The following is a 26,993-nucleotide window of genomic DNA, read 5'->3' on the forward strand; positions in this document are numbered from 1 at the left end:
CGGAATGAAAAGACAAAAAGGCCCTTTTCAGGGCCACAATATGATTCTTATGCGTTAAAAACAGTTTCACTTTTGATAAACCAAAGTCAACAAAGCTAATCATTCTAAAACACAACGTACGATTCACTTACTTACTCAGTTGCTGGCTCAGCAAGAATAAATAAACGGGCTTTACACGAGTCTGCCTGTCAAAAATACTTTGTCAAGTCTTATCTACCTCTACCTAGTTCGCTACCTACCTATTACATATTATGCAAACCTAACCTAACCTAACGTAACAAGGGATAACCTAAACTAGGTATCACCTACCTACCTACCTACCTACCTACCTACTTTTTTTTTTTTTTTTTTTTTTTTTTTTTTTACCTACCTCCTTTTTTTTTTTTTACCTATCTTTATCTCACTTTCTTTGCACTATTGGCGGAGGGGAGGGGAAGGGAGAGGGGGGAGGGGAATGATTCGAGGCGTGCCCGACGCGACTACGCCGACTTTCCTATTGGCCGATATACGCTGTGACCATTACACTGTTTGACTGCAGACGACGGACATATATTAAAAATTTATCAAAAATTCGGGCACCACACGAGACATCTCGGTTTCTAGATCTCGCGCTAGTGACGTTACGCACGCATTTTATAACAAAGAAAAATGCCGCCCAAGACCAGTGGCAAGGCCGCCAAGAAATCTGGCAAAGCCCAGAAGAACATCTCCAAGACTGACAAAAAGAAGAAGAAGCACAAGAGGAAGGAGAGCTACGCCATCTACATTTACAAAGTGCTGAAGCAGGTGCACCCGGACACCGGTATATCCAGCAAGGCGATGTCCATCATGAACTCGTTCGTGAACGACATCTTCGAGCGAATCGCCGCCGAGGCTTCCCGCCTGGCCCACTACAACAAGAGGTCAACGATCACATCGAGGGAGGTGCAGACTTCCGTGAGGCTTCTCCTGCCCGGTGAGCTCGCCAAGCACGCCGTCAGTGAAGGCACCAAGGCGGTCACCAAGTACACCAGCTCCAAGTAGATGATTTATATATAGTGTGTGTGTGTGTTTGCTAACGTGTGTCCGTCGAAGTGTTTTGTTTTGTTTGCTCCTACACATCACCTACCCCTTCACGGTTGGGTCAGGTAGTGGATGGGATCGGACGGGCGAAATATTTGAATGGATGCAGAATGGCAGCACAGCATATACGCACGCACGCGCGCACGCACACGCGTGTATAATATACCTACATCCAAAAGGCCCTTTTCAGGGCCATAACATTTGTCATAATTCACTGAATGTTTCTTCTCGACTTAATACGTCGTACCAACCTCAGACTTATAATTCGGAGTAATAATAATAAAAGTAAAAAACACGCATGATATCATGATCGAACAACAAATGTTTGTTGTTATACACAAAAAAAATATATATATACGCAAATATTACAATTGTTCGCTGTGTCTACCCCGCAAAGGAAAATATTATTATTCTAAATAATACTACATATTTCGTAAAATACTACACGCGCACGACAGAGAGAGAGGGAGACAGGAGAGGGGGGGGGGGGGGGGGGGGCGTTCACCATATTACCATTCGGTAGTATACTACCAGTCGATGCTACGTGTTCGTATAAAACGCGCTAGAATCTGTTAATTCGGATCACTTCAGTTCGGTCGGTACCCGCGTGCGGTCGTGTGTACGTACTTGGTGTGTTTTGTAATCGTTCTTCCGTTGATACTTTCTACGAACAACAAGGATGGCTCGTACTAAGCAGACGGCCCGTAAATCGACCGGAGGTAAAGCTCCGCGTAAACAGCTCGCCACTAAGGCGGCTCGTAAGAGCGCGCCCGCAACCGGCGGTGTCAAGAAGCCGCATCGCTACAGGCCCGGAACAGTTGCACTCCGTGAGATCCGTCGTTACCAGAAGAGTACCGAGCTTCTGATCCGCAAGTTGCCGTTCCAGCGTCTCGTACGTGAAATCGCTCAGGACTTCAAGACCGATCTCAGATTCCAGAGTTCGGCAGTGATGGCTCTCCAGGAAGCGAGCGAGGCGTATCTGGTGGGCCTCTTCGAGGACACCAACCTGTGCGCCATTCACGCGAAACGCGTCACCATCATGCCCAAGGACATCCAGTTGGCGCGCAGGATCAGAGGAGAACGCGCTTAAGCGTGTAGAGGAGTCTGGTGGTGATTCCCGTTGTTGTGTGTCCGATCTCGTCATGTTCATGACCATTACATGATCATGATCGCAACGTGACACTAGAACTGGAACGTCGCCGCTCGCATTTACAAACGGCCCTTTTCAGGGCCACACACGATTCAAACTGATACATGTTTCTTGGTACGATGAGTTAGTTCCCACCACCACCACCACCTACCTGCGTAATTAATGAACACATATATTATTATCATGTAACTACTTCCTTACCACCACATACACGCAGCAACATATTGTTATGTATGTAAAAAAAAAAAAAAAAAAAAAAAAAAAAACATACAAAATCTTTATAATACCTAACCTACTGTTGCGACTGCGAATGAAAGCTAGTATGGAATAATAATAATGTGCGTGTACGTATTTATTTATTATTATTTTTTTTTTTTTTTTGTTTTTCTTTTTATTTAATATTCTCGTATATTATTATTAATATTTTTTTTTTTTTTTTTTTTATTAACGCGCGCTCGTTCTTCTATTGGTTGGCCGTTGAGGGGCCCCCCTCGCCTCCCCACCCCTACCCCCTCCTTCGCGTTGCTAGTGTATATAAAAGTAGAAAATCAAACCTGAAAATTTACCATTCGTCGACAAGTCGTGTTTGCGCGTGCGCGTCTTTGTGTTTAACAATCTCATCGAATCAATCTACAACAAGATGACCGGTCGCGGTAAAGGAGGCAAAGGTCTTGGAAAGGGAGGAGCTAAACGCCACAGGAAGGTGCTCCGTGATAACATCCAGGGTATCACCAAACCGGCCATCCGTCGTTTGGCTCGCAGAGGCGGCGTCAAGCGTATCTCCGGTCTGATATACGAAGAGACCCGCGGTGTTCTCAAGGTGTTCCTCGAGAACGTCATCCGCGACGCTGTCACTTACACCGAGCACGCCAAGAGGAAGACCGTCACCGCCATGGACGTGGTCTACGCTCTGAAGCGCCAGGGACGTACGTTGTACGGTTTCGGCGGTTAAGGTGTGCCGTGTGCGTGTCTCGTGTTTCTCGCTCGCTCGATCTCTGCAAGCGAGTAAACAAACGAAACAAACAATTAAACAAAAAGGCCCTTTTCAGGGCCGCAAAAGTATCGTTGAATTTGTTGTTGTTAAAACCGTTTCTGATGTCACTTATCGTGTCGACCGTTCATTATGCATGCAGCACACACACTTTATCTTTTTTCAACAAAACAAACACAATTTTCGCTACACACAAACAGTTCAAATGATTTGCAATCTGTCCAGTCACTTCCAAGACGTAAAAACTTTGTTAAATTTGACTTCACACCCGACACTGGCCACCTCCTCACGTTACTTAATATTATGATATTGTCTCCTCAGTAATCTGGATCCATCCATCCATCCATCTCCCGCCGCCGACGACACTCTATACACTGACTGACTGACTGACTGACTGACTGACCTAATAAAAATATTGCAACTGCCACTGCCACTGCACACACCGCACATCAATTAGTAGGTAGTATGTAGACGATACTACGACGCACATAATGCACTAGGTAGGTACCTACTCGTTACAACAACAAAAAGAAGAAAAAAAAACACTCCGCATCCCCGCATTCTTTTCTCTCGCCCGACTGCCCGACTATTATTTATTATCATATAATAATTACACAAATATAATAATAATTACATGCTTTTACATCGAGAAAGAGACTAGACGCTCGCTCTCCGAGAGCTCGCACTTTGCGTGTTTTACCAACGTGGACTTGACAAGCTTCAAAATTGTCAAATATAATATTTATACATATTATATATTAACAAGGGTGAACAATGATATCTTAGCTTTTTACCTGGGGACACTAATTGCGTACATTATTAGGTTTTATAATGAAAAACAACTTTTGAACATGACCCGAGCTCTGGTCCGATATATTACTGTGAAAATAAACGTCTATAACTCGGGATCACTATTCATCGGTGTGATTAAAATCACATGTGCACGTGGATAAACTCAATAATATACATTATACGTGTTCAATGTGCCTTCCGAGCGCATTATTATTATGGAAAATTAATATTTTCCGAACTTAGTTAGTGAAAAGTTGGAAGCTCTCGTATGAGAAAACGTTTCGCGGCACACCGGTTCTCGTTACGGTATTACTCGATGCGAACGAAATGTTCGCACGCGCCCGTCGACTTTAACACTGTTCATTTAACAATTCCCGTGTTTGTTTGTTGTTTGCGCGTGTGTGTATTAAGTGAAATAAATAAATATTAACAATAATATGGCAGACACAGCTGTAGCTTCCGAGGCACCGGCACCGGCTACGCCGGCGAAGAAGCAGCCTAAGGCGTCTGCCGCGGCGGGCGGTGTCAAGAAGGCGAAAGCCAAACCGACCCACCCGAAGACATCGGAGATGGTCAACAGCGCCATCAAGGAGTTGAAGGAGAGGAGCGGATCGTCCCTGCAGGCCATTAAGAAATACATAGCGGCCCAATACAAAGTCGACGCCGAGAAATTGGCACCGTTCATAAGGAAATATTTGAAGAGCGCCGTCGAATCCGGAGCACTGATCCAGACCAAGGGCAAAGGTGCGTCGGGATCGTTCAAATTGGAATCCAAATCGTCATCGTCCAAGAAACCGGCCGGCGGTGCGGCGGGCACCAAGAGGTCCGCGTCCGCGGCCGGCGCCAAATCGAAGAAGGGATCCGCCGCGTCCGCGTCCTCCTCCAAGGCGAAGAAGGCCGCCTCCGCCGGCGGTGCGTCTTCGTCGCCGTCGAAGGCGGCCGGCGGCAAGGCGGCCTCGTCCGCCGCCACCGCTAAGGACAAGAAGGCTGCGGCCGCGGCCAAGAAGAAGCCCGCGGCGGCCAAGAAGGCCGCGGCGGCCGCGCCCGCGAGGGCCAAGGCCGCTGCCGCGCCGAAGGCGAAGAAAACTGCCAAACCCCCTACGAAGAAACCGAAAGCGCCCAAGCCGAAGAAGGCCGCCACAACACCCAAGAAGCCCGCAGCAAAGAAAGCGGCCGCGTCAAAGAAGTAAATCCCTACCTGTGTATGTACCTGGTATATACCGCCGCTCTCTTTATCTCTCCGCCGTTTGTTTACTGCTAGTTGCTTGCAGAAACAACGACAACAACTACCACGAAGACGGACGTCGTCGAAGAAGAAGAGGTCGGGGTGGGTGGGAAAAAGCGTGCACCGTTGTGTGCATGGTGCCCTTTCGCGCCTAACAAAAAGCCCTTTTCAGGGCTAACATATGGTTCAATGTGTATGTTTCTTTGTACAACAACAATAATAACACATGTCTGTGTGTCGTCGACCTACCTTGTGAGACGAGTGTAAGTATCGCTTCTTACGTAAGTATTGATGAAGAAGAAGAGAGAGAGTGTTAAATAAAAAAAATAAATAAATAAATAAAAATATACAAACGCATGAACATTCAGATATATATTTCATTACCTGACTGCGTTATTAGCTAGCTAGCTAGCTAGCTAGCTAGCTCATGATGATATGTATAATATAACGTAACGTAATAGTGAGTAGGGAAAGAAAAAAAAGTAAATAAATAAAAATAGGTAGACATTGTCCGTTAGTTCGTTCGTTCACATCCCCACCACTCGATGTTGGTAACTTCGTTCATTGTACGATAAAGATCAACGCACGGGTGTATATAATAAAAGCATACCCCGTCCGCGTACGCTCATTTTAACGTCGTCGTCCGTTGTCACAACAACGTTTGTTTGTTTGTTTACTAACTGTACCAATTCAATCTTCGAAAAATGTCTGGACGCGGTAAAGGTGGAAAAGTGAAGGGGAAGGCAAAGTCGCGTTCCAATCGTGCCGGTCTCCAGTTTCCCGTGGGCCGTATTCACAGGCTGCTACGCAAGGGCAACTACGCCGAACGCGTCGGTGCCGGCGCTCCTGTTTACCTCGCCGCCGTGATGGAATACCTGGCCGCCGAAGTGCTCGAGTTGGCCGGCAACGCCGCCAGAGACAACAAGAAGACCAGGATCATACCTAGACATCTTCAATTGGCCATCCGCAATGACGAAGAATTGAACAAACTGCTCTCCGGTGTGACCATCGCTCAGGGCGGTGTACTGCCCAACATCCAGGCGGTGCTTTTGCCCAAGAAGACCGAGAAGAAGGCGTAAGTTGTCCACTTTCGTTCGTTCGTTCCTCTATTTTGTTGTTGTTTTTATTGTATGTATTTTGTATTGTATGTGCACACGCACACACACACACACATATACGTACTTGCTCAACAACAATCCGAGGCCCGATATGGATGGATGGATGGATGGATGGATGGACTCTTACGTGGTCGCCGGGTGCGTCGACTTGCTAACTCGGAATGAAAAGACAAAAAGGCCCTTTTCAGGGCCACAATATGATTCTTATGCGTTAAAAACAGTTTCACTTTTGATAAACCAAAGTCAACAAAGCTAATCATTCTAAAACACAACGTACGATTCACTTACTTACTCAGTTGCTGGCTCAGCAAGAATAAATAAACGGGCTTTACACGAGTCTGCCTGTCAAAAATACTTTGTCAAGTCTTATCTACCTCTACCTAGTTCGCTACCTACCTATTACATATTATGCAAACCTAACCTAACCTAACGTAACAAGGGATAACCTAAACTAGGTATACTACCTACCTACCTACCTACTTTTTTTTTTTTTTTTTTTTTTTTTTTTTTTTTACCTACCTCCTTTTTTTTTTTTTACCTATCTTTATCTCACTTTCTTTGCACTATTGGCGGAGGGGAGGGGAAGGGAGAGGGGGGAGGGGAATGATTCGAGGCGTGCCCGACGCGACTACGCCGACTTTCCTATTGGCCGATATACGCTGTGACCATTACACTGTTTGACTGCAGACGACGGACATATATTAAAAATTTATCAAAAATTCGGGCACCACACGAGACATCTCGGTTTCTAGATCTCGCGCTAGTGACGTTACGCACGCATTTTATAACAAAGAAAAATGCCGCCCAAGACCAGTGGCAAGGCCGCCAAGAAATCTGGCAAAGCCCAGAAGAACATCTCCAAGACTGACAAAAAGAAGAAGAAGCACAAGAGGAAGGAGAGCTACGCCATCTACATTTACAAAGTGCTGAAGCAGGTGCACCCGGACACCGGTATATCCAGCAAGGCGATGTCCATCATGAACTCGTTCGTGAACGACATCTTCGAGCGAATCGCCGCCGAGGCTTCCCGCCTGGCCCACTACAACAAGAGGTCAACGATCACATCGAGGGAGGTGCAGACTTCCGTGAGGCTTCTCCTGCCCGGTGAGCTCGCCAAGCACGCCGTCAGTGAAGGCACCAAGGCGGTCACCAAGTACACCAGCTCCAAGTAGATGATTTATATATAGTGTGTGTGTGTGTTTGCTAACGTGTGTCCGTCGAAGTGTTTTGTTTTGTTTGCTCCTACACATCACCTACCCCTTCACGGTTGGGTCAGGTAGTGGATGGGATCGGACGGGCGAAATATTTGAATGGATGCAGAATGGCAGCACAGCATATACGCACGCACGCGCGCACGCACACGCGTGTATAATATACCTACATCCAAAAGGCCCTTTTCAGGGCCATAACATTTGTCATAATTCACTGAATGTTTCTTCTCGACTTAATACGTCGTACCAACCTCAGACTTATAATTCGGAGTAATAATAATAAAAGTAAAAAACACGCATGATATCATGATCGAACAACAAATGTTTGTTGTTATACACAAAAAAAATATATATATACGCAAATATTACAATTGTTCGCTGTGTCTACCCCGCAAAGGAAAATATTATTATTCTAAATAATACTACATATTTCGTAAAATACTACACGCGCACGACAGAGAGAGAGGGAGACAGGAGAGGGGGGGGGGGGGGGGGGGGCGTTCACCATATTACCATTCGGTAGTATACTACCAGTCGATGCTACGTGTTCGTATAAAACGCGCTAGAATCTGTTAATTCGGATCACTTCAGTTCGGTCGGTACCCGCGTGCGGTCGTGTGTACGTACTTGGTGTGTTTTGTAATCGTTCTTCCGTTGATACTTTCTACGAACAACAAGGATGGCTCGTACTAAGCAGACGGCCCGTAAATCGACCGGAGGTAAAGCTCCGCGTAAACAGCTCGCCACTAAGGCGGCTCGTAAGAGCGCGCCCGCAACCGGCGGTGTCAAGAAGCCGCATCGCTACAGGCCCGGAACAGTTGCACTCCGTGAGATCCGTCGTTACCAGAAGAGTACCGAGCTTCTGATCCGCAAGTTGCCGTTCCAGCGTCTCGTACGTGAAATCGCTCAGGACTTCAAGACCGATCTCAGATTCCAGAGTTCGGCAGTGATGGCTCTCCAGGAAGCGAGCGAGGCGTATCTGGTGGGCCTCTTCGAGGACACCAACCTGTGCGCCATTCACGCGAAACGCGTCACCATCATGCCCAAGGACATCCAGTTGGCGCGCAGGATCAGAGGAGAACGCGCTTAAGCGTGTAGAGGAGTCTGGTGGTGATTCCCGTTGTTGTGTGTCCGATCTCGTCATGTTCATGACCATTACATGATCATGATCGCAACGTGACACTAGAACTGGAACGTCGCCGCTCGCATTTACAAACGGCCCTTTTCAGGGCCACACACGATTCAAACTGATACATGTTTCTTGGTACGATGAGTTAGTTCCCACCACCACCACCACCTACCTGCGTAATTAATGAACACATATATTATTATCATGTAACTACTTCCTTACCACCACATACACGCAGCAACATATTGTTATGTATGTAAAAAAAAAAAAAAAAAAAAAAAAAAAAACATACAAAATCTTTATAATACCTAACCTACTGTTGCGACTGCGAATGAAAGCTAGTATGGAATAATAATAATGTGCGTGTACGTATTTATTTATTATTATTTTTTTTTTTTTTTTGTTTTTCTTTTTATTTAATATTCTCGTATATTATTATTAATATTTTTTTTTTTTTTTTTTTTATTAACGCGCGCTCGTTCTTCTATTGGTTGGCCGTTGAGGGGCCCCCCTCGCCTCCCCACCCCTACCCCCTCCTTCGCGTTGCTAGTGTATATAAAAGTAGAAAATCAAACCTGAAAATTTAGGATCGTGCCAGCTGCCGTCGAGTGAACACATCAACTGCGTACGAGCCCGCTACTGTGAAATTTGCGATTTTGTGCTGTGTCATCCTACTTTGTTTTAAAGTACGGATGACAAGTCCCCTGCGCCAGCATAAAGGCGTAGGCGGGGATAGTCGCGCGCAAATTAAGAGAATCCCGGACCGCGAAGGCGAGTTTTCCCGTTCCCCCACTACCCGGCCTCCCACCAGCGGGTCTCACCGGGGAAGGGGGGAGGGGGGCTGCTCGCCCCGCGGCCCGACGGGCTGCGCACGGCAACTCCCCGCCCGCGCGTCTTTGGGCTCCGAAATGGAGCCCCAAAAATCTACGGAGGAGGGTGCGCGCTCCCGCCGCCCCTCACCTCACCCCGCCGCTACCATCGAGGAAGCAACCAGTCGCCCCGGCTCGCCTGAAGAGAGCTACCGGACTCCGGACGAGGAGAAAACAGACGACCACGCCCTTGCTTTCTGGGCGGAAAGCATGCTCGGGATGAGGCGGCGCCCCCGCGGCGACGAGCTGTCGCCTAAGGCAGGTGTGGAGCGTGATTATATCACGCTCCACAGCATAATTCAATGCGGCCTCCTTAGCGCGGCGGCCCAAAGCTGGATGGCGCTCTTCTTCCGACTGCGGGACGCCGAGGAAGCAGGAAGCCGTCCCGACGATATCGACGTCGGAATTCTTCAGCAAGCCAGTGCGGGACGGGTGTCGGCGGGACTGGCCATGCCCCCCACACCCGCCCCCCTCCCCTCACTTCGAGCGCCGCGCCAACGGCAACGGGAGGAAGGACCCGAAAACGAGACGCCCAACGCGAAGCGTCCCAGGAAGAGGGCACACTCCTGGACCCCAAGCCCCCCGCACCCCTCGCACCCCTCGGATGCGACAACAGAGGATCGACGGGCTCCGGCACTCGTGCCGTCGAGCCCCCGCGAAGCACCCCCGCGGTCGTCTGCGGGCGACTCAACACCGCCGGTCGCCCCCCCCCGCTCGGGTATACCGCTGCCACAGCGAAGTCGCGATCCGCGACTGAACCGCTCCCCCGCCCCCGCGCCGTTGCTGGCAGCTCCCGCGTGGGCTCCGCCGCAACTGGCCGCCTCCGCGCCGCATACCGCGCCGCCGGCCGCTCCGCTCAACGCGCCGCGCGCCGCGCCGTTCGCCGCGCCGCCGGCCGCCCCGCGCGCCGCGCCGTCGTCCGCGCCGCCGCCCGCGCCGCTCACCGCATTGCAGGCCGCCAAACGCGCCGCACCGCCGACCATGCCGCCCACCGCGCCGCTCACGGCGCCGCACACCGCGCCGCTCGCCGCACCGCTGACCGCGCCGCCGTCCGCGCCGCTCACCGCACGGCAGGCCGCCACGCGTGCCGCACCGCCGACCATGCCGCCCACTGCGCCGCTCACGGCGCCGCACACCGCGCCGCTCGCCGCTCCGCTGACCGCGCCGCCGTCCGCGCCGCTCACCGCACTGCAGGCCGCCATGCGCGCCGCACCGCCGACCACGCCGCCCACCGCGCCGCTCGCGGCGCCGCTCACCGCGCCGCTCGCCGCTCCGCTCGCCGCGCCGCTCACCGCGCCGCGTGCCGCGCAGCTGACCGCCGCGCGCACCGCACCGCCGACCGCTCCGCTCACCGCGCCGCCGGCCGCTCTGCGCGCTGCGCCGCCTGCGGCTCCCTCCGCGTGGGGACGCACCTACGCTGCTGCTAGTGCAAGCGCGCCCAGTACGTCCGCCGCCACTGCCACACCCAGCACCACCGCTCTAGCACCCGCTGCCGCCCCGCCTAAGAACAGCGGCGCCAGCTCAACCGCGCCCCCCTCGCAGGCCCCACGGACAAAATACCCGCCCATCGTAGTGGAGAAGCTCCCTGACTGGATGGTGCACTTCAGGGAGCTCACCGCAAAACTGGGACACCCGCCCTCAGCCCGCCCCTTCGGCGCTGGCGTTAGATTCTCGCCGAGGGACGATTACGAATATCGTACCATCCAGAGGTACCTAGATGACGTGGCGAAAAAAGATACCCGCATCTCATGGTTCTCCTACTCCTTGCCGGCGGAGAGGAGCCTCAAGGTGGCAATAAGAGGCCTCCCCCTGGAGACCCCCGAAGAAGCCGTAAAAGAAGCCCTCACGGAGAAGGGCTTCGAAGTGGAGTATGTAAAGAACATCCGAGCCCGGGGAGGGCGCCCCGGGTGTATTTTCTACGGCCTCCTGAAGAAGACCTCGGGTTTTCAGGAGGTCTACCAAATAGAAGAGCTCCTCCTGATGCCGGGCGTCAGGATCGAGGCGTGGAGGGGAAAGAAGGGCCCCTCGCAATGCCACCGCTGCCAGTTGTTCCGGCACAGCTCCCATAACTGCCACCGCCCTCAAGCGTGCGTGCGCTGCGGGGAGCCGCATGCCGCCAGCGACTGCCCGCGCCCCCTGGAAGTGCCGGCCACCTGCGCCAACTGCGGGGGCCCACACCCCGCCAACAACGCCGCGTGCCCGGTGTTCAGGAAGGAGGCGCGAAACAAGCGGGCCGGTACAATCGCCCGCACGACGCCAGCGGTGGTGCCAGCGCCGATGGTGGAGGAGTCGGCGCCCGCCACTTTGATGGCTCCCGCGAACCCGCCCGCCGAGAGAGGAGCCGCCCTCCCTGGCGGGAAGAAAAAGAAGAAGAAGAGAGGCTCGAAGAAGTCGGGCACGGACTCGCAACCACCGGGGAAGCCCGAAGCCCCCGCACGACCTCCACCAATTGACGGCCCAGAACGGGTGCAGCCCGCACCAGCTCCAGCGCCCGGCCCAAACATCCCGGACACCAACGCCATGCTGCTCCTCCTGGGCCAGCAAATGCAGCAGATGGCGGAGATCCTTAGAGGGTTGCAAGCACGGCCTCAAATTTAGTGCCCCTCTAAGGATCGTTCACTGGAATGCCTCAACGCTCGCGAGGAAGAAAAGACTGGTGGCCCACTTCCTTCGCGAGCAAAAAGTCGACGTCATGCTGGTCAGCGAGACCCATCTCAGCAGGAGCGACCACTTCTCTGTACCGGGGTACTTCACCTACAGAAAGGACGAGACGACACCCACCACTGGAGCCGCTTATCGGGGACTGGCGGTGCTGGTGAAAAGGAGCGTCGTCCACCAGCTCATCCCCGTCGAGGAGTTCCAGTCCCTCTACGCGCTAGGAGTGCTGGTCTGCGTCGCCGGCCTAGAGCTCCGACTATTTGCCACCTACGCCCCGCCCAACTCCAAGGTCAACCCGGCGGAGCTTAGGAAGCTGCTGAGGTCGGAGTCTCCAACCATCGTGGCCGGTGACCTCAACACCAAGCACACATACTGGAACTCCTCCAGGGACACCGCAGAAGGACGACGTCTCCTGCAGGACGCCATAGACCACCGTTACGACATCGCAGGTCCAGAAGAGCCCACCCATTACGACACTCAGGGCGGCTGCGATGTCCTCGACGTGCTGGTCTACAAAGGACTCCCAGCACCGCCACAACAGACGGTGCTCCCCGATCTGCCGTCAGACCACCGGCCCGTCCTCGTCCTAGTTGACAGTGCCCCGGTCAGGGTCTCGCTGACCACATGCCGCCGCAAGACAAATTGGGAGGCATTCCAGGACGCCCTCCAAGCAGACTTTCCCACCAGGCCGATTGCAACGGCCGAAGACGTAGAGGAGGCAGCCTCCGACATGACCAGCCGCATCCAGGAAGCCCTTATCTCCAACACCAGAGAACTCGCAGCCGGCGCGAAACCCGATCCGCTACCGCCGGCTCTCAAGAACCTGGTGGAGGAGAAGCGCGCAGTCCGAAGACAATGGATGCGGACGAGATGCCCCCTCCTAAAATCACGTCTCAATCGCCTGGTGGAAGACGTCAAAGACGCCCTGAACGAGCACGCAGCCAAATCGTGGGAGAATCACCTGCAGACTGTGGGCGATGGTATCCCCTCTCTCCATCGCCTATGCCGTCAGCTCTCGCGAGAGCCCCAACCAACCAGGCCACTGTTGGGTCCTGACGGCCTCCCACGATTTCGTGCGAAAGACCGCGCGGACATCCTTGTGGACCACCTGGAGCGCCAGTTCACGCCGAACCCCGTGACCGACCAGGAGCACAACCGGAGGGTCACCGATCGAGTGCGGGAACTTCTCACACAGCCGCTCGAACCGACGGAAGACCCGGTGGTCTTCTCTCCCGGCGAGGTGCAGCGAATGCTGCCGAAACTGAAGCCAAGGAAAGCCCCGGGCGCAGACCAAATCACCAATGAGGCGCTGCGCCATCTCCCGCCGCGAGCTATCGCGGCGACCACGCGCCTCTTCAATGGCATACTGCGCTCGGGTCACTTTCCTTCTACATGGAAGAACGCCAAAACGATTATGCTGCCCAAGCCGGGAAAAGATCACCGAAGACCCAACGGATTCCGGCCGATCGCGCTGCTGAGCAAGTTCTCGCAGCTCTTCGAGCGCCTGTTCCTCCGGCGACTGCTCCCTTACGTCGAGCCACGACAGGAACAATTCGGGTTTCGGCCCGAACATTCCACGACGCTCCAGGTCGCAAGACTGCTCCACAAGATGTCCGAGAGCCACAATAAAAAGGAATACGTGGCTGCCGTATTCCTGGATATGGAAATGGCCTTCGACAGGGTATGGCACGAGGGGCTGCTGTACAAGCTGTCGGAGGCCCAAGTGCCACCAAGAATGGTCAGGGTCTTGGCCTCCTTCCTCACGGATCGCCGAGTCCATGTCGCAGTAGAAGACGCCGTCTCCTCCGTGCGCCCTGTGCGCGCGGGGGTTCCACAAGGAAGCTGTCTGTCCCCGGCCTGCTACGCCGCGTTCACCGACGACATCCCTGCCGTCGGCCAGGTGGAGCTAGCGCTGTACGCTGACGATGCGGCGTACTACGCGTCGTCCATGCGCCCGCTGTACGCCGCCAAGAGGCTGCAGCCCACACTTGAGGCTCTGCCGGGCTGGCTCTCCAAATGGAGGCTCTCGGTGAACGTCGGCAAGACCCAAGCAATCCTGACGGGGACAAGACCCCACCCGCCTCCACTGCGACTGCTCGGCGAACCGGTGCCGTGGCGGCCACACGTTAAATACCTGGGAGTTACCATTGACCGGCGTCTCACGTTCAAGAAGCACGTGGGAGACGTCGTCGCGAACACCAAGGCAGCGAGAGGGAAGCTCTACGGAGTCCTCTCCTCCAGCCTCCCCCTGAGGACGAAGCTCGGGGTCTACCGAGCTTACATCAGATCCCGCCTCACGTACGCGGCCCCGGCGTGGTACGCCTACTGCTCTGAGACCAACAGAAGAAAACTCAGAGCGCAAGAGAACCTCAGTCTCAGAGCAGTCGTCGGTGCCCCGCGGTACGTGAGGAACTCGACGATACTCAGGGACCTGAAGTGGGAGGGCCTTGACGACTTTGTGGCCAGGCTGGCCACGAAGATGTTCGAGAGGGCGGACGCATCAGCACATGAACACCTGCGCGGCATCGCGCCACTCCACGCCCGCCCTCCGGACCGTCGCGTGAAGCCCTCACCTCGCTGCCTTGCGGCAGACGTCGTCGCCCAGTGATGACGCCGCCGCCGATGGGAACTCCCAGAAGACAGAAGAAGAAGAGGATCCAGGCCGCCACGGCCGCTCCATTGACCTGCCTACAGCCGTAGGCAGCGAAGAAGCCAATGAAGAGGGTAAAAAGACCCTGACCATTCGCTCCAATTCCTACACAAGGAGTTTGGGAAGACTACACGATCGAATTCGGATCACTTCAGTTCGGTCGGTACCCGCGTGCGGTCGTGTGTACGTACTTGGTGTGTTTTGTAATCGTTCTTCCGTTGATACTTTCTACGAACAAGGATGGCTCGTACTAAGCAGACGGCCCGTAAATCGACCGGAGGTAAAGCTCCGCGTAAACAGCTCGCCACTAAGGCGGCTCGTAAGAGCGCGCCCGCAACCGGCGGTGTCAAGAAGCCGCATCGCTACAGGCCCGGAACAGTTGCACTCCGTGAGATCCGTCGTTACCAGAAGAGTACTGAGCTTCTGATCCGCAAGTTGCCGTTCCAGCGTCTCGTACGTGAAATCGCTCAGGACTTCAAGACCGATCTCAGATTCCAGAGTTCGGCAGTGATGGCTCTCCAGGAAGCGAGCGAGGCGTATCTGGTGGGCCTCTTCGAGGACACCAACCTGTGCGCCATTCACGCGAAACGCGTCACCATCATGCCCAAGGACATCCAGTTGGCGCGCAGGATCAGAGGAGAACGCGCTTAAGCGTGTAGAGGAGTCTGGTGGTGATTCCCGTTGTTGTGTGTCCGATCTCGTCATGTTCATGACCATTACATGATCATGATCGCAACGTGACACTAGAAATGGAACGTCGCCGCTCGCATTTACAAACGGCCCTTTTCAGGGCCACACACGATTCAAACTGATACATGTTTCTTGGTACGATGAGTTAGTTCCCACCACCACCTACCTGCGTAATTAATGAACATATATTATTATCATGTAACTACTTCCTTACCACCACATACACGCAGCAACATATTGTTATGTATGTAAAAAAAAAAAAAAAAAAACAAATAAAAACATACAAAATCTTTATAATACCTAACCTACTGTTGCGACTGCGAATGAAAGCTAGTATGGAATAATAATAATGTGCGTGTACGTATTTATTTATTATTATTATTTTTTTTTTTTTTTGTTTTTCTTTTTATTTAATATTCTCGTATATTATTATTATTTTTTTTTTTTTTTTTTTTTTTATTAACGCGCGCTCGTTCTTCTATTGGTTGGCCGTTGAGAGGCCCCCCTCGCCTCCCCACCCCTACCCCCTCCTTCGCGTTGCTAGTGTATATAAAAGTAGAAAATCAAACCCGAAAATTTACCATTCGTCGACAAGTCGTGTTTGCGCGTGCGCGTCTTTGTGTTTAACAATCTCATCGAATCAATCTACAACAAGATGACCGGTCGCGGTAAAGGAGGCAAAGGTCTTGGAAAGGGAGGAGCTAAACGCCACAGGAAGGTGCTCCGTGATAACATCCAGGGTATCACCAAACCGGCCATCCGTCGTTTGGCTCGCAGAGGCGGCGTCAAGCGTATCTCCGGTCTGATATACGAAGAGACCCGCGGTGTTCTCAAGGTGTTCCTCGAGAACGTCATCCGCGACGCTGTCACTTACACCGAGCACGCCAAGAGGAAGACCGTCACCGCCATGGACGTGGTCTACGCTCTGAAGCGCCAGGGACGTACGTTGTACGGTTTCGGCGGTTAAGGTGTGCCGTGTGCGTGTCTCGTGTTTCTCGCTCGCTCGATCTCTGCAAGCGAGTAAACAAACGAAACAAACAATTAAACAAAAAGGCCCTTTTCAGGGCCGCAAAAGTATCGTTGAATTTGTTGTTGTTAAAACCGTTTCTGATGTCACTTATCGTGTCGACCGTTCATTATGCATGCATGCATGCATGCAGCACACACACACACACACACACACACACACACACACACACACACACACACACACACACACACACACACACACACTCACACTTGACTCTTCTCTCTTTATCTTTTTTTTTTTCAACAAAACAAACACAATTTTCGCACGTCCAGTCACTTCCAAGACGTAAAAACTTTGTTAAATTTGACTTCACACCCGACACTGGCCACCTCCTCACGTTACTTAATATTATGATATTGTCTCCTCAGTAATCTGGATCCATCCATCCATCCATCCATCCATCTCCCGCCGCCGACGACACTCTATACACTGACTGACTGACTGACCTAATAAAAATATTGCAACTGCCACTGCCACTGCACACACCGCACACATCAATTAGTAGGTAGTATGTAGACGATATTACGACGCACATAATGCACTAGTTAGGTAGGTAGGTAGGTAGGTACTCGTTACAACAACAAAAACAAAAAAAAAAAACACTCCGCATCCCCGCATTCTTTTCTCTCGCCCGACTGCCCGACTATTATTTATTTATTATCATATAATAATTACACAAATATAATAATAATTACATGCTTTTACATCGAGAAAGAGACTAGACGCTCGCTCTCCGAGAGCTCGCACTTTGCGTGTTTTACCAACGTGGACTTGACAAGCTTCAAAATTGTCAAATATAATATTTATACATATGAAATATTAACAAGGGTGAACAATGATATCTTAGCTTTTTATCTGGGGACACTAATTGCGTACATTATTAGGTTTTATAATGAAAAACAACTTTTGAACATGACCCGAGCTCTGGTCCGATATATTACTGTGAAAATAAACGTCTATAACTCGGGATCACTATTCATCGGTGTGATTAAAATCACACGTGCACGTGGATAAACTCAATAATATACATTATACGTGTTCAATGTGCCTTCATAGCGCATTATTATTATGGAAAATTAATATTTTCCGAACTTAGTTAGTGAAAAGTTGGAAGCTCTCGTATGAGAAAACGTTTCGCGGCACACCGGTTCTCGTTACGGTATTACTCGATGCGAACGAAATGTTCGCACGCGCCCGTCGAGTCGACTTTAACAACACTGTTCATTTAACAATTCCCGTGTTTGTTTGTTTGCGCGTGTGTGTTAAGTGAAATAAATAAATATTAACAATATGGCAGACACAGCTGTAGCTTCCGAGGCACCGGCACCGGCTACGCCGGCGAAGAAGCAGCCTAAGGCGTCTGCCGCGGCGGGCGGTGTCAAGAAGGCGAAAGCCAAACCGACCCACCCGAAGACATCGGAGATGGTCAACAGCGCCATCAAGGAGTTGAAGGAGAGGAGCGGATCGTCCCTGCAGGCCATTAAGAAATACATAGCGGCCCAATACAAAGTCGACGCCGAGAAATTGGCACCGTTCATAAGGAAATATTTGAAGAGCGCCGTCGAATCCGGAGCACTGATCCAGACCAAGGGCAAAGGTGCGTCGGGATCGTTCAAATTGGAATCCAAATCGTCATCGTCCAAGAAACCGGCCGGCGGTGCGGCGGGCACCAAGAGGTCCGCGTCCGCGGCCGGCGCCAAATCGAAGAAGGGATCCGCCGCGTCCGCGTCCGCCTCCAAGGCGAAGAAGGCCGCCTCCGCCGGCGGCGGTGCGTCTTCGTCGCCGTCGAAGGCTGCCGGCGGCAAGGCGGCCTCGTCCGCCGCCACCGCTAAGGACAAGAAGGCTGCGGCCGCGGCCAAGAAGAAGCCAGCGGCGGCCAAGAAGGCCGCGACGGCCGCGCCCGCGAGGGCCAAGGCCGCTGCCGCGCCGAAGGCGAAGAAAACTGCCAAACCCCCTACGAAGAAACCGAAAGCGCCCAAGCCGAAGAAGGCCGCCACAACACCCAAGAAGCCCGCAGCAAAGAAAGCGGCCGCGTCAAAGAAGTAAATCCCTACCTGTGTATGTACCTGGTACATACCGCCGCTCTCTTTATCTCTCCGCCGTTTGTTTACTGCTAGTTGCTTGCTTGCTTGCAGAAACAACAACAACTACCACGAAGACGGACGTCGTCGAAGAAGAAGAGATCGGGGTGGGTGGGAAAAAGCGTGCACCGTTGTGTGCGCGTGCCGTGCCGCGCCCATGGTGCCCTTTAGCGCCGAACAAAAAGCCCTTTTCAGGGCTAACATATGGTTCAATGTGTATGTTTCTTTGTACAACAACAATAATAACACATGTCTGTGTGTGTTGTGTCGTCGACCTACCTTGTGAGACAGGAGTGTAAGTATCGCTTCTTACGTAAGTATTGATGAAGAAGAAGAGAGAGAGTGTTAAATAAAAAAAATAAATAAAAATATACAAACGCATGAACATTCAGATATATATTTCATTACCTGACTGTGTTATTAGCTAGCTAGCTCATGATATGTATAATATAACGTAACGTAATAGTGAGTAAGGAAAGAAAAAAAAAAAGTAAATATGTAAATAAAAATAGGTAGACATTGTCCGTTAGTTCGTTCGTTCACATCCCCACCACTCGATGTTGGTAACTTCGTTCATTGTACGATAAAGATCAACGCACGGGTGTATATAATAAAAGCATACCCCGTCCGCGTACGCTCATTTTAACGTCGTCGTCCGTTGTCACAACAACGTTTGTTTGTTTGTTTACTAACTGTACCAATTCAATCTTCGAAAAATGTCTGGACGCGGTAAAGGTGGAAAAGTGAAGGGGAAGGCAAAGTCGCGTTCCAATCGTGCCGGTCTCCAGTTTCCCGTGGGCCGTATTCACAGGCTGCTACGCAAGGGCAACTACGCCGAACGCGTCGGTGCCGGCGCTCCGGTTTACCTCGCCGCCGTGATGGAATACCTGGCCGCCGAAGTGCTCGAGTTGGCCGGCAACGCCGCCAGAGACAACAAGAAGACCAGGATCATACCTAGACATCTTCAATTGGCCATCCGCAATGACGAAGAATTGAACAAACTGCTCTCCGGTGTGACCATCGCTCAGGGCGGTGTACTGCCCAACATCCAGGCGGTGCTTTTGCCCAAGAAGACCGAGAAGAAGGCGTAAGTCGTCCACTTTCGTTCGTTCGTTCGTTCCTCTATTTTGTTGTTGTTTTTATTGTATGTATTTTGTATTGTACACACACACCTATGTTGTCGTTCACCTAAGGTGCGACTCCATAATTGTAGTGCGTGTACATACACACACATATACGTACTTGCTCAACAACAATCTGAGGCCCGATATGGATGGATGGATGGACTCTTACGTGGTCGCCGGGTGCGTCGACTTGCTAACTCGGAATAAAAAGACAAAAAGGCCCTTTTCAGGGCCACAATATGATTCTTATGCGTTAAAAACAGTTTCACTTTTGATAAACCAAAGTCAACAAAGCTAATCATTCTAAAACACAACGTACGATTCACTTACTTACTCAGTTGCTGGCTCAGCAAGAATAAATAAACGGGCTTTACACGAGTCTGCCTGTCAAAAATACTTTGTCAAGTCTTATCTACCTCTACCTAGTTCGCTACCTACCTATTACATATTATGCAAACCTAACCTAACCTAACGTAACAAGGGATAACCTAAACTAGGTATCACCTACCTACCTACCTATTTTTTTTTTTTTTTACCTACCCCCTTTTTTTTTTTTTTTTTTTTTACCTATCTTTATCTCACTTTCTTTGCACTATTGGCGGAGGGGAGGGGAAGGGAGAGGGGGGAGGGGAATGATTCGAGGCGTGCCCGACGCGACTACGCCGACTTTCCTATTGGCCGATATACGCTGTGACCATTACACTGTTTGACTGCAGACGACGGACATATAGTCAAAATTTATCAAAAATTCGGGCACCACACGAGACATCTCGGTTTCTAGATCTCGCGCTAGTGACGTTACGCACGCATTTTATAACAAAGAAAAATGCCGCCCAAGACCAGTGGCAAGGCCGCCAAGAAATCTGGCAAAGCCCAGAAGAACATCTCCAAGACTGACAAAAAGAAGAAGAAGCACAAGAGGAAGGAGAGCTACGCCATCTACATTTACAAAGTGCTGAAGCAGGTGCACCCGGACACCGGTATATCCAGCAAGGCGATGTCCATCATGAACTCGTTCGTGAACGACATCTTCGAGCGAATCGCCGCCGAGGCTTCCCGCCTGGCCCACTACAACAAGAGGTCAACGATCACATCGAGGGAGGTGCAGACTTCCGTGAGGCTTCTCCTGCCCGGTGAGCTCGCCAAGCACGCCGTCAGTGAAGGCACCAAGGCGGTCACCAAGTACACCAGCTCCAAGTAGATGATTTATATATAGTGTGTGTGTGTGTGTGTGTTTGCTAACGTGTGTCCGTCGAAGTGTTTTGTTTTGTTTGCTCCTACACATCACCTACCCCTTCACGGTTGGGTCAGGTAGTGGATGGGATCGGACGGGCGAAATATCGAATGGATGCAGAATGGCAGCACAGCATATACGCACGCACGCGCGCACGCACACGCGTGTATAATATACCTACATCCAAAAGGCCCTTTTCAGGGCCACAACATTTGTCATAATTTACTGAATGTTTCTTCTCGACTTAATACGTCGTACCAACCTCAGACTTATAATTCGGAGTAATAATAATAATAATAAAGTAAACACGCATGATATCATGATATCGAACAACAAATGTTTGTTGTTGATAAAAATATATATACGTAAATATTACAATTGTTCGCTGTGTCCACCCCGCAAAGGAAAATATTATTATTCTAAATAATACTACATAATTATTTCGTAAAATACTACACACGCACGACTGAGAGAGAGGGAGACAGGAGAGGGGGGGGGGGGGGGGGGGAGGAGAGGGGGGGGGGGTTCACCATATTACCCTTACCATAGTACCATTCGGTAGTATACTACCAGTCGATGCTACGTGTTCGTATAAAACGCGCTAGAATCTGTTAATTCGGATCACTTCAGTTCGGTCGGTACCCGCGTGCGGTCGTGTGTACGTACTTGGTGTGTTTTGTAATCGTTCTTCCGTTGATACTTTCTACGAACAAGGATGGCTCGTACTAAGCAGACGGCCCGTAAATCGACCGGAGGTAAAGCTCCGCGTAAACAGCTCGCCACAAAGGCGGCTCGTAAGAGCGCGCCCGCAACCGGCGGTGTCAAGAAGCCGCATCGCTACAGGCCCGGAACAGTTGCACTCCGTGAGATCCGTCGTTACCAGAAGAGTACCGAGCTTCTGATCCGCAAGTTGCCGTTCCAGCGTCTCGTACGTGAAATCGCTCAGGACTTCAAGACCGATCTCAGATTCCAGAGTTCGGCAGTGATGGCTCTCCAGGAAGCGAGCGAGGCGTATCTGGTGGGCCTCTTCGAGGACACCAACCTGTGCGCCATTCACGCGAAACGCGTCACCATCATGCCCAAGGACATCCAGTTGGCGCGCAGGATCAGAGGAGAACGCGCTTAAGCGTGTAGAGGAGTCTGGTGGTGATTCCCGTTGTTGTGTGTCCGATCTCGTCATGTTCATGACCATTACATGATCATGATCGCAACGTGACACTAGAACTGGAACGTCGCCGCTCGCATTTACAAACGGCCCTTTTCAGGGCCACACACGATTCAAACTGATACATGTTTCTTGGTACGATGAGTTAGTTCCCACCACCACCTACCTGCGTAATTAATGAACATATATTATTATCATGTAACTACTTCCTTACCACCACATACACGCAGCGACATATTGTTATGTATGTAAAAAAAAAAAAAAAAACAAATAAAAACATACAAAATCTTTATCGTTATCCTAACCTACTGTTGCGACTGCGAATGAAAGCTAGTATGGAATAATAATAATGTGCGTGTACGTATTTATTTATTATTATTATTATTATTTTTTTTTTTTTTGTTTTTCTTTTTATTTAATATTCTCGTATATTATTATTATTTTTTTTTTTTTTTTTTTATTAACGCGCGCTCGTTCTTCTATTGGTTGGCCGTTGAGAGGCCCCCCTCGCCTCCCCACCCCTACCCCCTCCTTCGCGTTGCTAGTGTATATAAAAGTAGAAAATCAAACCCGAAAATTTACCATTCGTCGACAAGTCGTGTTTGCGCGTGCGCGTCTTTGTGTTTAACAATCTCATCGAATCAATCTACAACAAGATGACCGGTCGCGGTAAAGGAGGCAAAGGTCTTGGAAAGGGAGGAGCTAAACGCCACAGGAAGGTGCTCCGTGATAACATCCAGGGTATCACCAAACCGGCCATCCGTCGTTTGGCTCGCAGAGGCGGCGTCAAGCGTATCTCCGGTCTGATATACGAAGAGACCCGCGGTGTTCTCAAGGTGTTCCTCGAGAACGTCATCCGCGACGCTGTCACTTACACCGAGCACGCCAAGAGGAAGACCGTCACCGCCATGGACGTGGTCTACGCTCTGAAGCGCCAGGGACGTACGTTGTACGGTTTCGGCGGTTAAGGTGTGCCGTGTGCGTGTCTCGTGTTTCTCGCTCGCTCGATCTCTGCAAGCGAGTAAACAAACGAAACAAACAATTAAACAAAAAGGCCCTTTTCAGGGCCGCAAAAGTATCGTTGAATTTGTTGTTGTTAAAACCGTTTCTGATGTCACTTATCGTGTCGACCGTTCATTATGCATGCATGCATGCATGCAGCACACACACACACACACACACACACACACACACACACACACACACACACACACACACACACACACACACACACACACACACTCACACTTGACTCTTCTCTCTTTATCTTTTTTTTTTTCAACAAAACAAACACAATTTTCGCACGTCCAGTCACTTCCAAGACGTAAAAACTTTGTTAAATTTGACTTCACACCCGACACTGGCCACCTCCTCACGTTACTTAATATTATGATATTGTCTCCTCAGTAATCTGGATCCATCCATCCATCCATCCATCCATCTCCCGCCGCCGACGACACTCTATACACTGACTGACTGACTGACCTAATAAAAATATTGCAACTGCCACTGCCACTGCACACACCGCACATCAATTAGTAGGTAGTATGTAGACGATATTACGACGCACATAATGCACTAGTTAGGTAGGTAGGTAGGTAGGTACTCGTTACAACAACAAAAACAAAAAAAAAAAACACTCCGCATCCCCGCATTCTTTTCTCTCGCCCGACTGCCCGACTATTATTTATTTATTATCATATAATAATTACACAAATATAATAATAATTACATGCTTTTACATCGAGAAAGAGACTAGACGCTCGCTCTCCGAGAGCTCGCACTTTGCGTGTTTTACCAACGTGGACTTGACAAGCTTCAAAATTGTCAAATATAATATTTATACATATGAAATATTAACAAGGGTGAACAATGATATCTTAGCTTTTTATCTGGGGACACTAATTGCGTACATTATTAGGTTTTATAATGAAAAACAACTTTTGAACATGACCCGAGCTCTGGTCCGATATATTACTGTGAAAATAAACGTCTATAACTCGGGATCACTATTCATCGGTGTGATTAAAATCACACGTGCACGTGGATAAACTCAATAATATACATTATACGTGTTCAATGTGCCTTCATAGCGCATTATTATTATGGAAAATTAATATTTTCCGAACTTAGTTAGTGAAAAGTTGGAAGCTCTCGTATGAGAAAACGTTTCGCGGCACACCGGTTCTCGTTACGGTATTACTCGATGCGAACGAAATGTTCGCACGCGCCCGTCGAGTCGACTTTAACAACACTGTTCATTTAACAATTCCCGTGTTTGTTTGTTTGCGCGTGTGTGTTAAGTGAAATAAATAAATATTAACAATATGGCAGACACAGCTGTAGCTTCCGAGGCACCGGCACCGGCTACGCCGGCGAAGAAGCAGCCTAAGGCGTCTGCCGCGGCGGGCGGTGTCAAGAAGGCGAAAGCCAAACCGACCCACCCGAAGACATCGGAGATGGTCAACAGCGCCATCAAGGAGTTGAAGGAGAGGAGCGGATCGTCCCTGCAGGCCATTAAGAAATACATAGCGGCCCAATACAAAGTCGACGCCGAGAAATTGGCACCGTTCATAAGGAAATATTTGAAGAGCGCCGTCGAATCCGGAGCACTGATCCAGACCAAGGGCAAAGGTGCGTCGGGATCGTTCAAATTGGAATCCAAATCGTCATCGTCCAAGAAACCGGCCGGCGGTGCGGCGGGCACCAAGAGGTCCGCGTCCGCGGCCGGCGCCAAATCGAAGAAGGGATCCGCCGCGTCCGCGTCCGCCTCCAAGGCGAAGAAGGCCGCCTCCGCCGGCGGCGGTGCGTCTTCGTCGCCGTCGAAGGCTGCCGGCGGCAAGGCGGCCTCGTCCGCCGCCACCGCTAAGGACAAGAAGGCTGCGGCCGCGGCCAAGAAGAAGCCAGCGGCGGCCAAGAAGGCCGCGACGGCCGCGCCCGCGAGGGCCAAGGCCGCTGCCGCGCCGAAGGCGAAGAAAACTGCCAAACCCCCTACGAAGAAACCGAAAGCGCCCAAGCCGAAGAAGGCCGCCACAACACCCAAGAAGCCCGCAGCAAAGAAAGCGGCCGCGTCAAAGAAGTAAATCCCTACCTGTGTATGTACCTGGTACATACCGCCGCTCTCTTTATCTCTCCGCCGTTTGTTTACTGCTAGTTGCTTGCTTGCTTGCAGAAACAACAACAACTACCACGAAGACGGACGTCGTCGAAGAAGAAGAGATCGGGGTGGGTGGGAAAAAGCGTGCACCGTTGTGTGCGCGTGCCGTGCCGCGCCCATGGTGCCCTTTAGCGCCGAACAAAAAGCCCTTTTCAGGGCTAACATATGGTTCAATGTGTATGTTTCTTTGTACAACAACAATAATAACACATGTCTGTGTGTGTTGTGTCGTCGACCTACCTTGTGAGACAGGAGTGTAAGTATCGCTTCTTACGTAAGTATTGATGAAGAAGAAGAGAGAGAGTGTTAAATAAAAAAAATAAATAAAAATATACAAACGCATGAACATTCAGATATATATTTCATTACCTGACTGTGTTATTAGCTAGCTAGCTCATGATATGTATAATATAACGTAACGTAATAGTGAGTAAGGAAAGAAAAAAAAAAAGTAAATATGTAAATAAAAATAGGTAGACATTGTCCGTTAGTTCGTTCGTTCACATCCCCACCACTCGATGTTGGTAACTTCGTTCATTGTACGATAAAGATCAACGCACGGGTGTATATAATAAAAGCATACCCCGTCCGCGTACGCTCATTTTAACGTCGTCGTCCGTTGTCACAACAACGTTTGTTTGTTTGTTTACTAACTGTACCAATTCAATCTTCGAAAAATGTCTGGACGCGGTAAAGGTGGAAAAGTGAAGGGGAAGGCAAAGTCGCGTTCCAATCGTGCCGGTCTCCAGTTTCCCGTGGGCCGTATTCACAGGCTGCTACGCAAGGGCAACTACGCCGAACGCGTCGGTGCCGGCGCTCCGGTTTACCTCGCCGCCGTGATGGAATACCTGGCCGCCGAAGTGCTCGAGTTGGCCGGCAACGCCGCCAGAGACAACAAGAAGACCAGGATCATACCTAGACATCTTCAATTGGCCATCCGCAATGACGAAGAATTGAACAAACTGCTCTCCGGTGTGACCATCGCTCAGGGCGGTGTACTGCCCAACATCCAGGCGGTGCTTTTGCCCAAGAAGACCGAGAAGAAGGCGTAAGTCGTCCACTTTCGTTCGTTCGTTCGTTCCTCTATTTTGTTGTTGTTTTTATTGTATGTATTTTGTATTGTACACACACACCTATGTTGTCGTTCACCTAAGGTGCGACTCCATAATTGTAGTGCGTGTACATACACACACATATACGTACTTGCTCAACAACAATCTGAGGCCCGATATGGATGGATGGATGGACTCTTACGTGGTCGCCGGGTGCGTCGACTTGCTAACTCGGAATAAAAAGACAAAAAGGCCCTTTTCAGGGCCACAATATGATTCTTATGCGTTAAAAACAGTTTCACTTTTGATAAACCAAAGTCAACAAAGCTAATCATTCTAAAACACAACGTACGATTCACTTACTTACTCAGTTGCTGGCTCAGCAAGAATAAATAAACGGGCTTTACACGAGTCTGCCTGTCAAAAATACTTTGTCAAGTCTTATCTACCTCTACCTAGTTCGCTACCTACCTATTACATATTATGCAAACCTAACCTAACCTAACGTAACAAGGGATAACCTAAACTAGGTATCACCTACCTACCTACCTATTTTTTTTTTTTTTTACCTACCCCCTTTTTTTTTTTTTTTTTTTTTACCTATC

The 26,993-nt window shown here is 50.5% G+C and overlaps 13 protein-coding genes across 13 annotated transcripts; all 13 read left to right on the top strand.

The window, feature by feature from the left end:
- The first annotated feature begins 589 nt into the window (after window positions 1-589).
- On the top strand, window positions 590-1,372 carry LOC132903702 (histone H2B). Its single transcript, XM_060952543.1, has one exon. It carries the CDS (start codon window positions 649-651, stop codon window positions 1,021-1,023), a length of 375 nt encoding a protein of 124 aa, XP_060808526.1. The 5' UTR covers window positions 590-648; the 3' UTR covers window positions 1,024-1,372.
- Window positions 1,373-1,728: 356 nt separating this feature from the next.
- On the top strand, window positions 1,729-2,395 carry LOC132903699 (histone H3). The gene has a single exon (XM_060952540.1). It carries the CDS (start codon window positions 1,742-1,744, stop codon window positions 2,150-2,152), a length of 411 nt encoding a protein of 136 aa, XP_060808523.1. The 5' UTR covers window positions 1,729-1,741; the 3' UTR covers window positions 2,153-2,395.
- Window positions 2,396-4,371: 1,976 nt separating this feature from the next.
- Window positions 4,372-19,120, top strand: LOC132903694 (histone H1B-like). Its single transcript, XM_060952534.1, has 2 exons — window positions 4,372-5,316; window positions 18,758-19,120. Exon 1 carries the CDS (start codon window positions 4,433-4,435, stop codon window positions 5,183-5,185), a length of 753 nt encoding a protein of 250 aa, XP_060808517.1. The 5' UTR covers window positions 4,372-4,432; the 3' UTR covers window positions 5,186-5,316; window positions 18,758-19,120.
- On the top strand, window positions 5,855-6,493 carry LOC132903713 (histone H2A). Its single transcript, XM_060952555.1, has one exon. The coding sequence runs from the start codon at window positions 5,925-5,927 to the stop codon at window positions 6,297-6,299; it is 375 nt and encodes a 124-aa protein (XP_060808538.1). The 5' UTR covers window positions 5,855-5,924; the 3' UTR covers window positions 6,300-6,493.
- On the top strand, window positions 7,077-7,858 carry LOC132903701 (histone H2B). Its single transcript, XM_060952542.1, has one exon. It carries the CDS (start codon window positions 7,136-7,138, stop codon window positions 7,508-7,510), a length of 375 nt encoding a protein of 124 aa, XP_060808525.1. The 5' UTR covers window positions 7,077-7,135; the 3' UTR covers window positions 7,511-7,858.
- LOC132903697 (histone H3) lies at window positions 8,216-8,882 on the top strand. Its single transcript, XM_060952538.1, has one exon. It carries the CDS (start codon window positions 8,229-8,231, stop codon window positions 8,637-8,639), a length of 411 nt encoding a protein of 136 aa, XP_060808521.1. The 5' UTR covers window positions 8,216-8,228; the 3' UTR covers window positions 8,640-8,882.
- Window positions 15,090-15,553, top strand: LOC132903715 (histone H3). The gene has a single exon (XM_060952557.1). It carries the CDS (start codon window positions 15,096-15,098, stop codon window positions 15,504-15,506), a length of 411 nt encoding a protein of 136 aa, XP_060808540.1. The 5' UTR covers window positions 15,090-15,095; the 3' UTR covers window positions 15,507-15,553.
- Window positions 17,817-18,762, top strand: LOC132903691 (histone H1B-like). The gene has a single exon (XM_060952531.1). It carries the CDS (start codon window positions 17,866-17,868, stop codon window positions 18,619-18,621), a length of 756 nt encoding a protein of 251 aa, XP_060808514.1. The 5' UTR covers window positions 17,817-17,865; the 3' UTR covers window positions 18,622-18,762.
- A 182-nt stretch (window positions 19,121-19,302) lies between the features above and the next one.
- Window positions 19,303-20,069, top strand: LOC132903709 (histone H2A). Its single transcript, XM_060952551.1, has one exon. The coding sequence runs from the start codon at window positions 19,373-19,375 to the stop codon at window positions 19,745-19,747; it is 375 nt and encodes a 124-aa protein (XP_060808534.1). The 5' UTR covers window positions 19,303-19,372; the 3' UTR covers window positions 19,748-20,069.
- A 478-nt stretch (window positions 20,070-20,547) lies between these two features.
- LOC132903706 (histone H2B) lies at window positions 20,548-21,111 on the top strand. The gene has a single exon (XM_060952548.1). It carries the CDS (start codon window positions 20,607-20,609, stop codon window positions 20,979-20,981), a length of 375 nt encoding a protein of 124 aa, XP_060808531.1. The 5' UTR covers window positions 20,548-20,606; the 3' UTR covers window positions 20,982-21,111.
- Window positions 21,112-21,723: 612 nt separating this feature from the next.
- LOC132903716 (histone H3) lies at window positions 21,724-22,328 on the top strand. Its single transcript, XM_060952558.1, has one exon. The coding sequence runs from the start codon at window positions 21,730-21,732 to the stop codon at window positions 22,138-22,140; it is 411 nt and encodes a 136-aa protein (XP_060808541.1). The 5' UTR covers window positions 21,724-21,729; the 3' UTR covers window positions 22,141-22,328.
- Window positions 22,329-24,457: 2,129 nt separating this feature from the next.
- On the top strand, window positions 24,458-25,764 carry LOC132903692 (histone H1B-like). The gene has a single exon (XM_060952532.1). The coding sequence runs from the start codon at window positions 24,507-24,509 to the stop codon at window positions 25,260-25,262; it is 756 nt and encodes a 251-aa protein (XP_060808515.1). The 5' UTR covers window positions 24,458-24,506; the 3' UTR covers window positions 25,263-25,764.
- A 179-nt stretch (window positions 25,765-25,943) lies between these two features.
- On the top strand, window positions 25,944-26,710 carry LOC132903708 (histone H2A). The gene has a single exon (XM_060952550.1). The coding sequence runs from the start codon at window positions 26,014-26,016 to the stop codon at window positions 26,386-26,388; it is 375 nt and encodes a 124-aa protein (XP_060808533.1). The 5' UTR covers window positions 25,944-26,013; the 3' UTR covers window positions 26,389-26,710.
- The last annotated feature ends 283 nt before the right edge of the window (window positions 26,711-26,993 follow it).

Source organism: Amyelois transitella, chromosome 28, assembly GCF_032362555.1.
Source record: "Amyelois transitella isolate CPQ chromosome 28, ilAmyTran1.1, whole genome shotgun sequence".
Lineage (NCBI taxonomy): Eukaryota > Metazoa > Arthropoda > Insecta > Lepidoptera > Pyralidae > Amyelois > Amyelois transitella.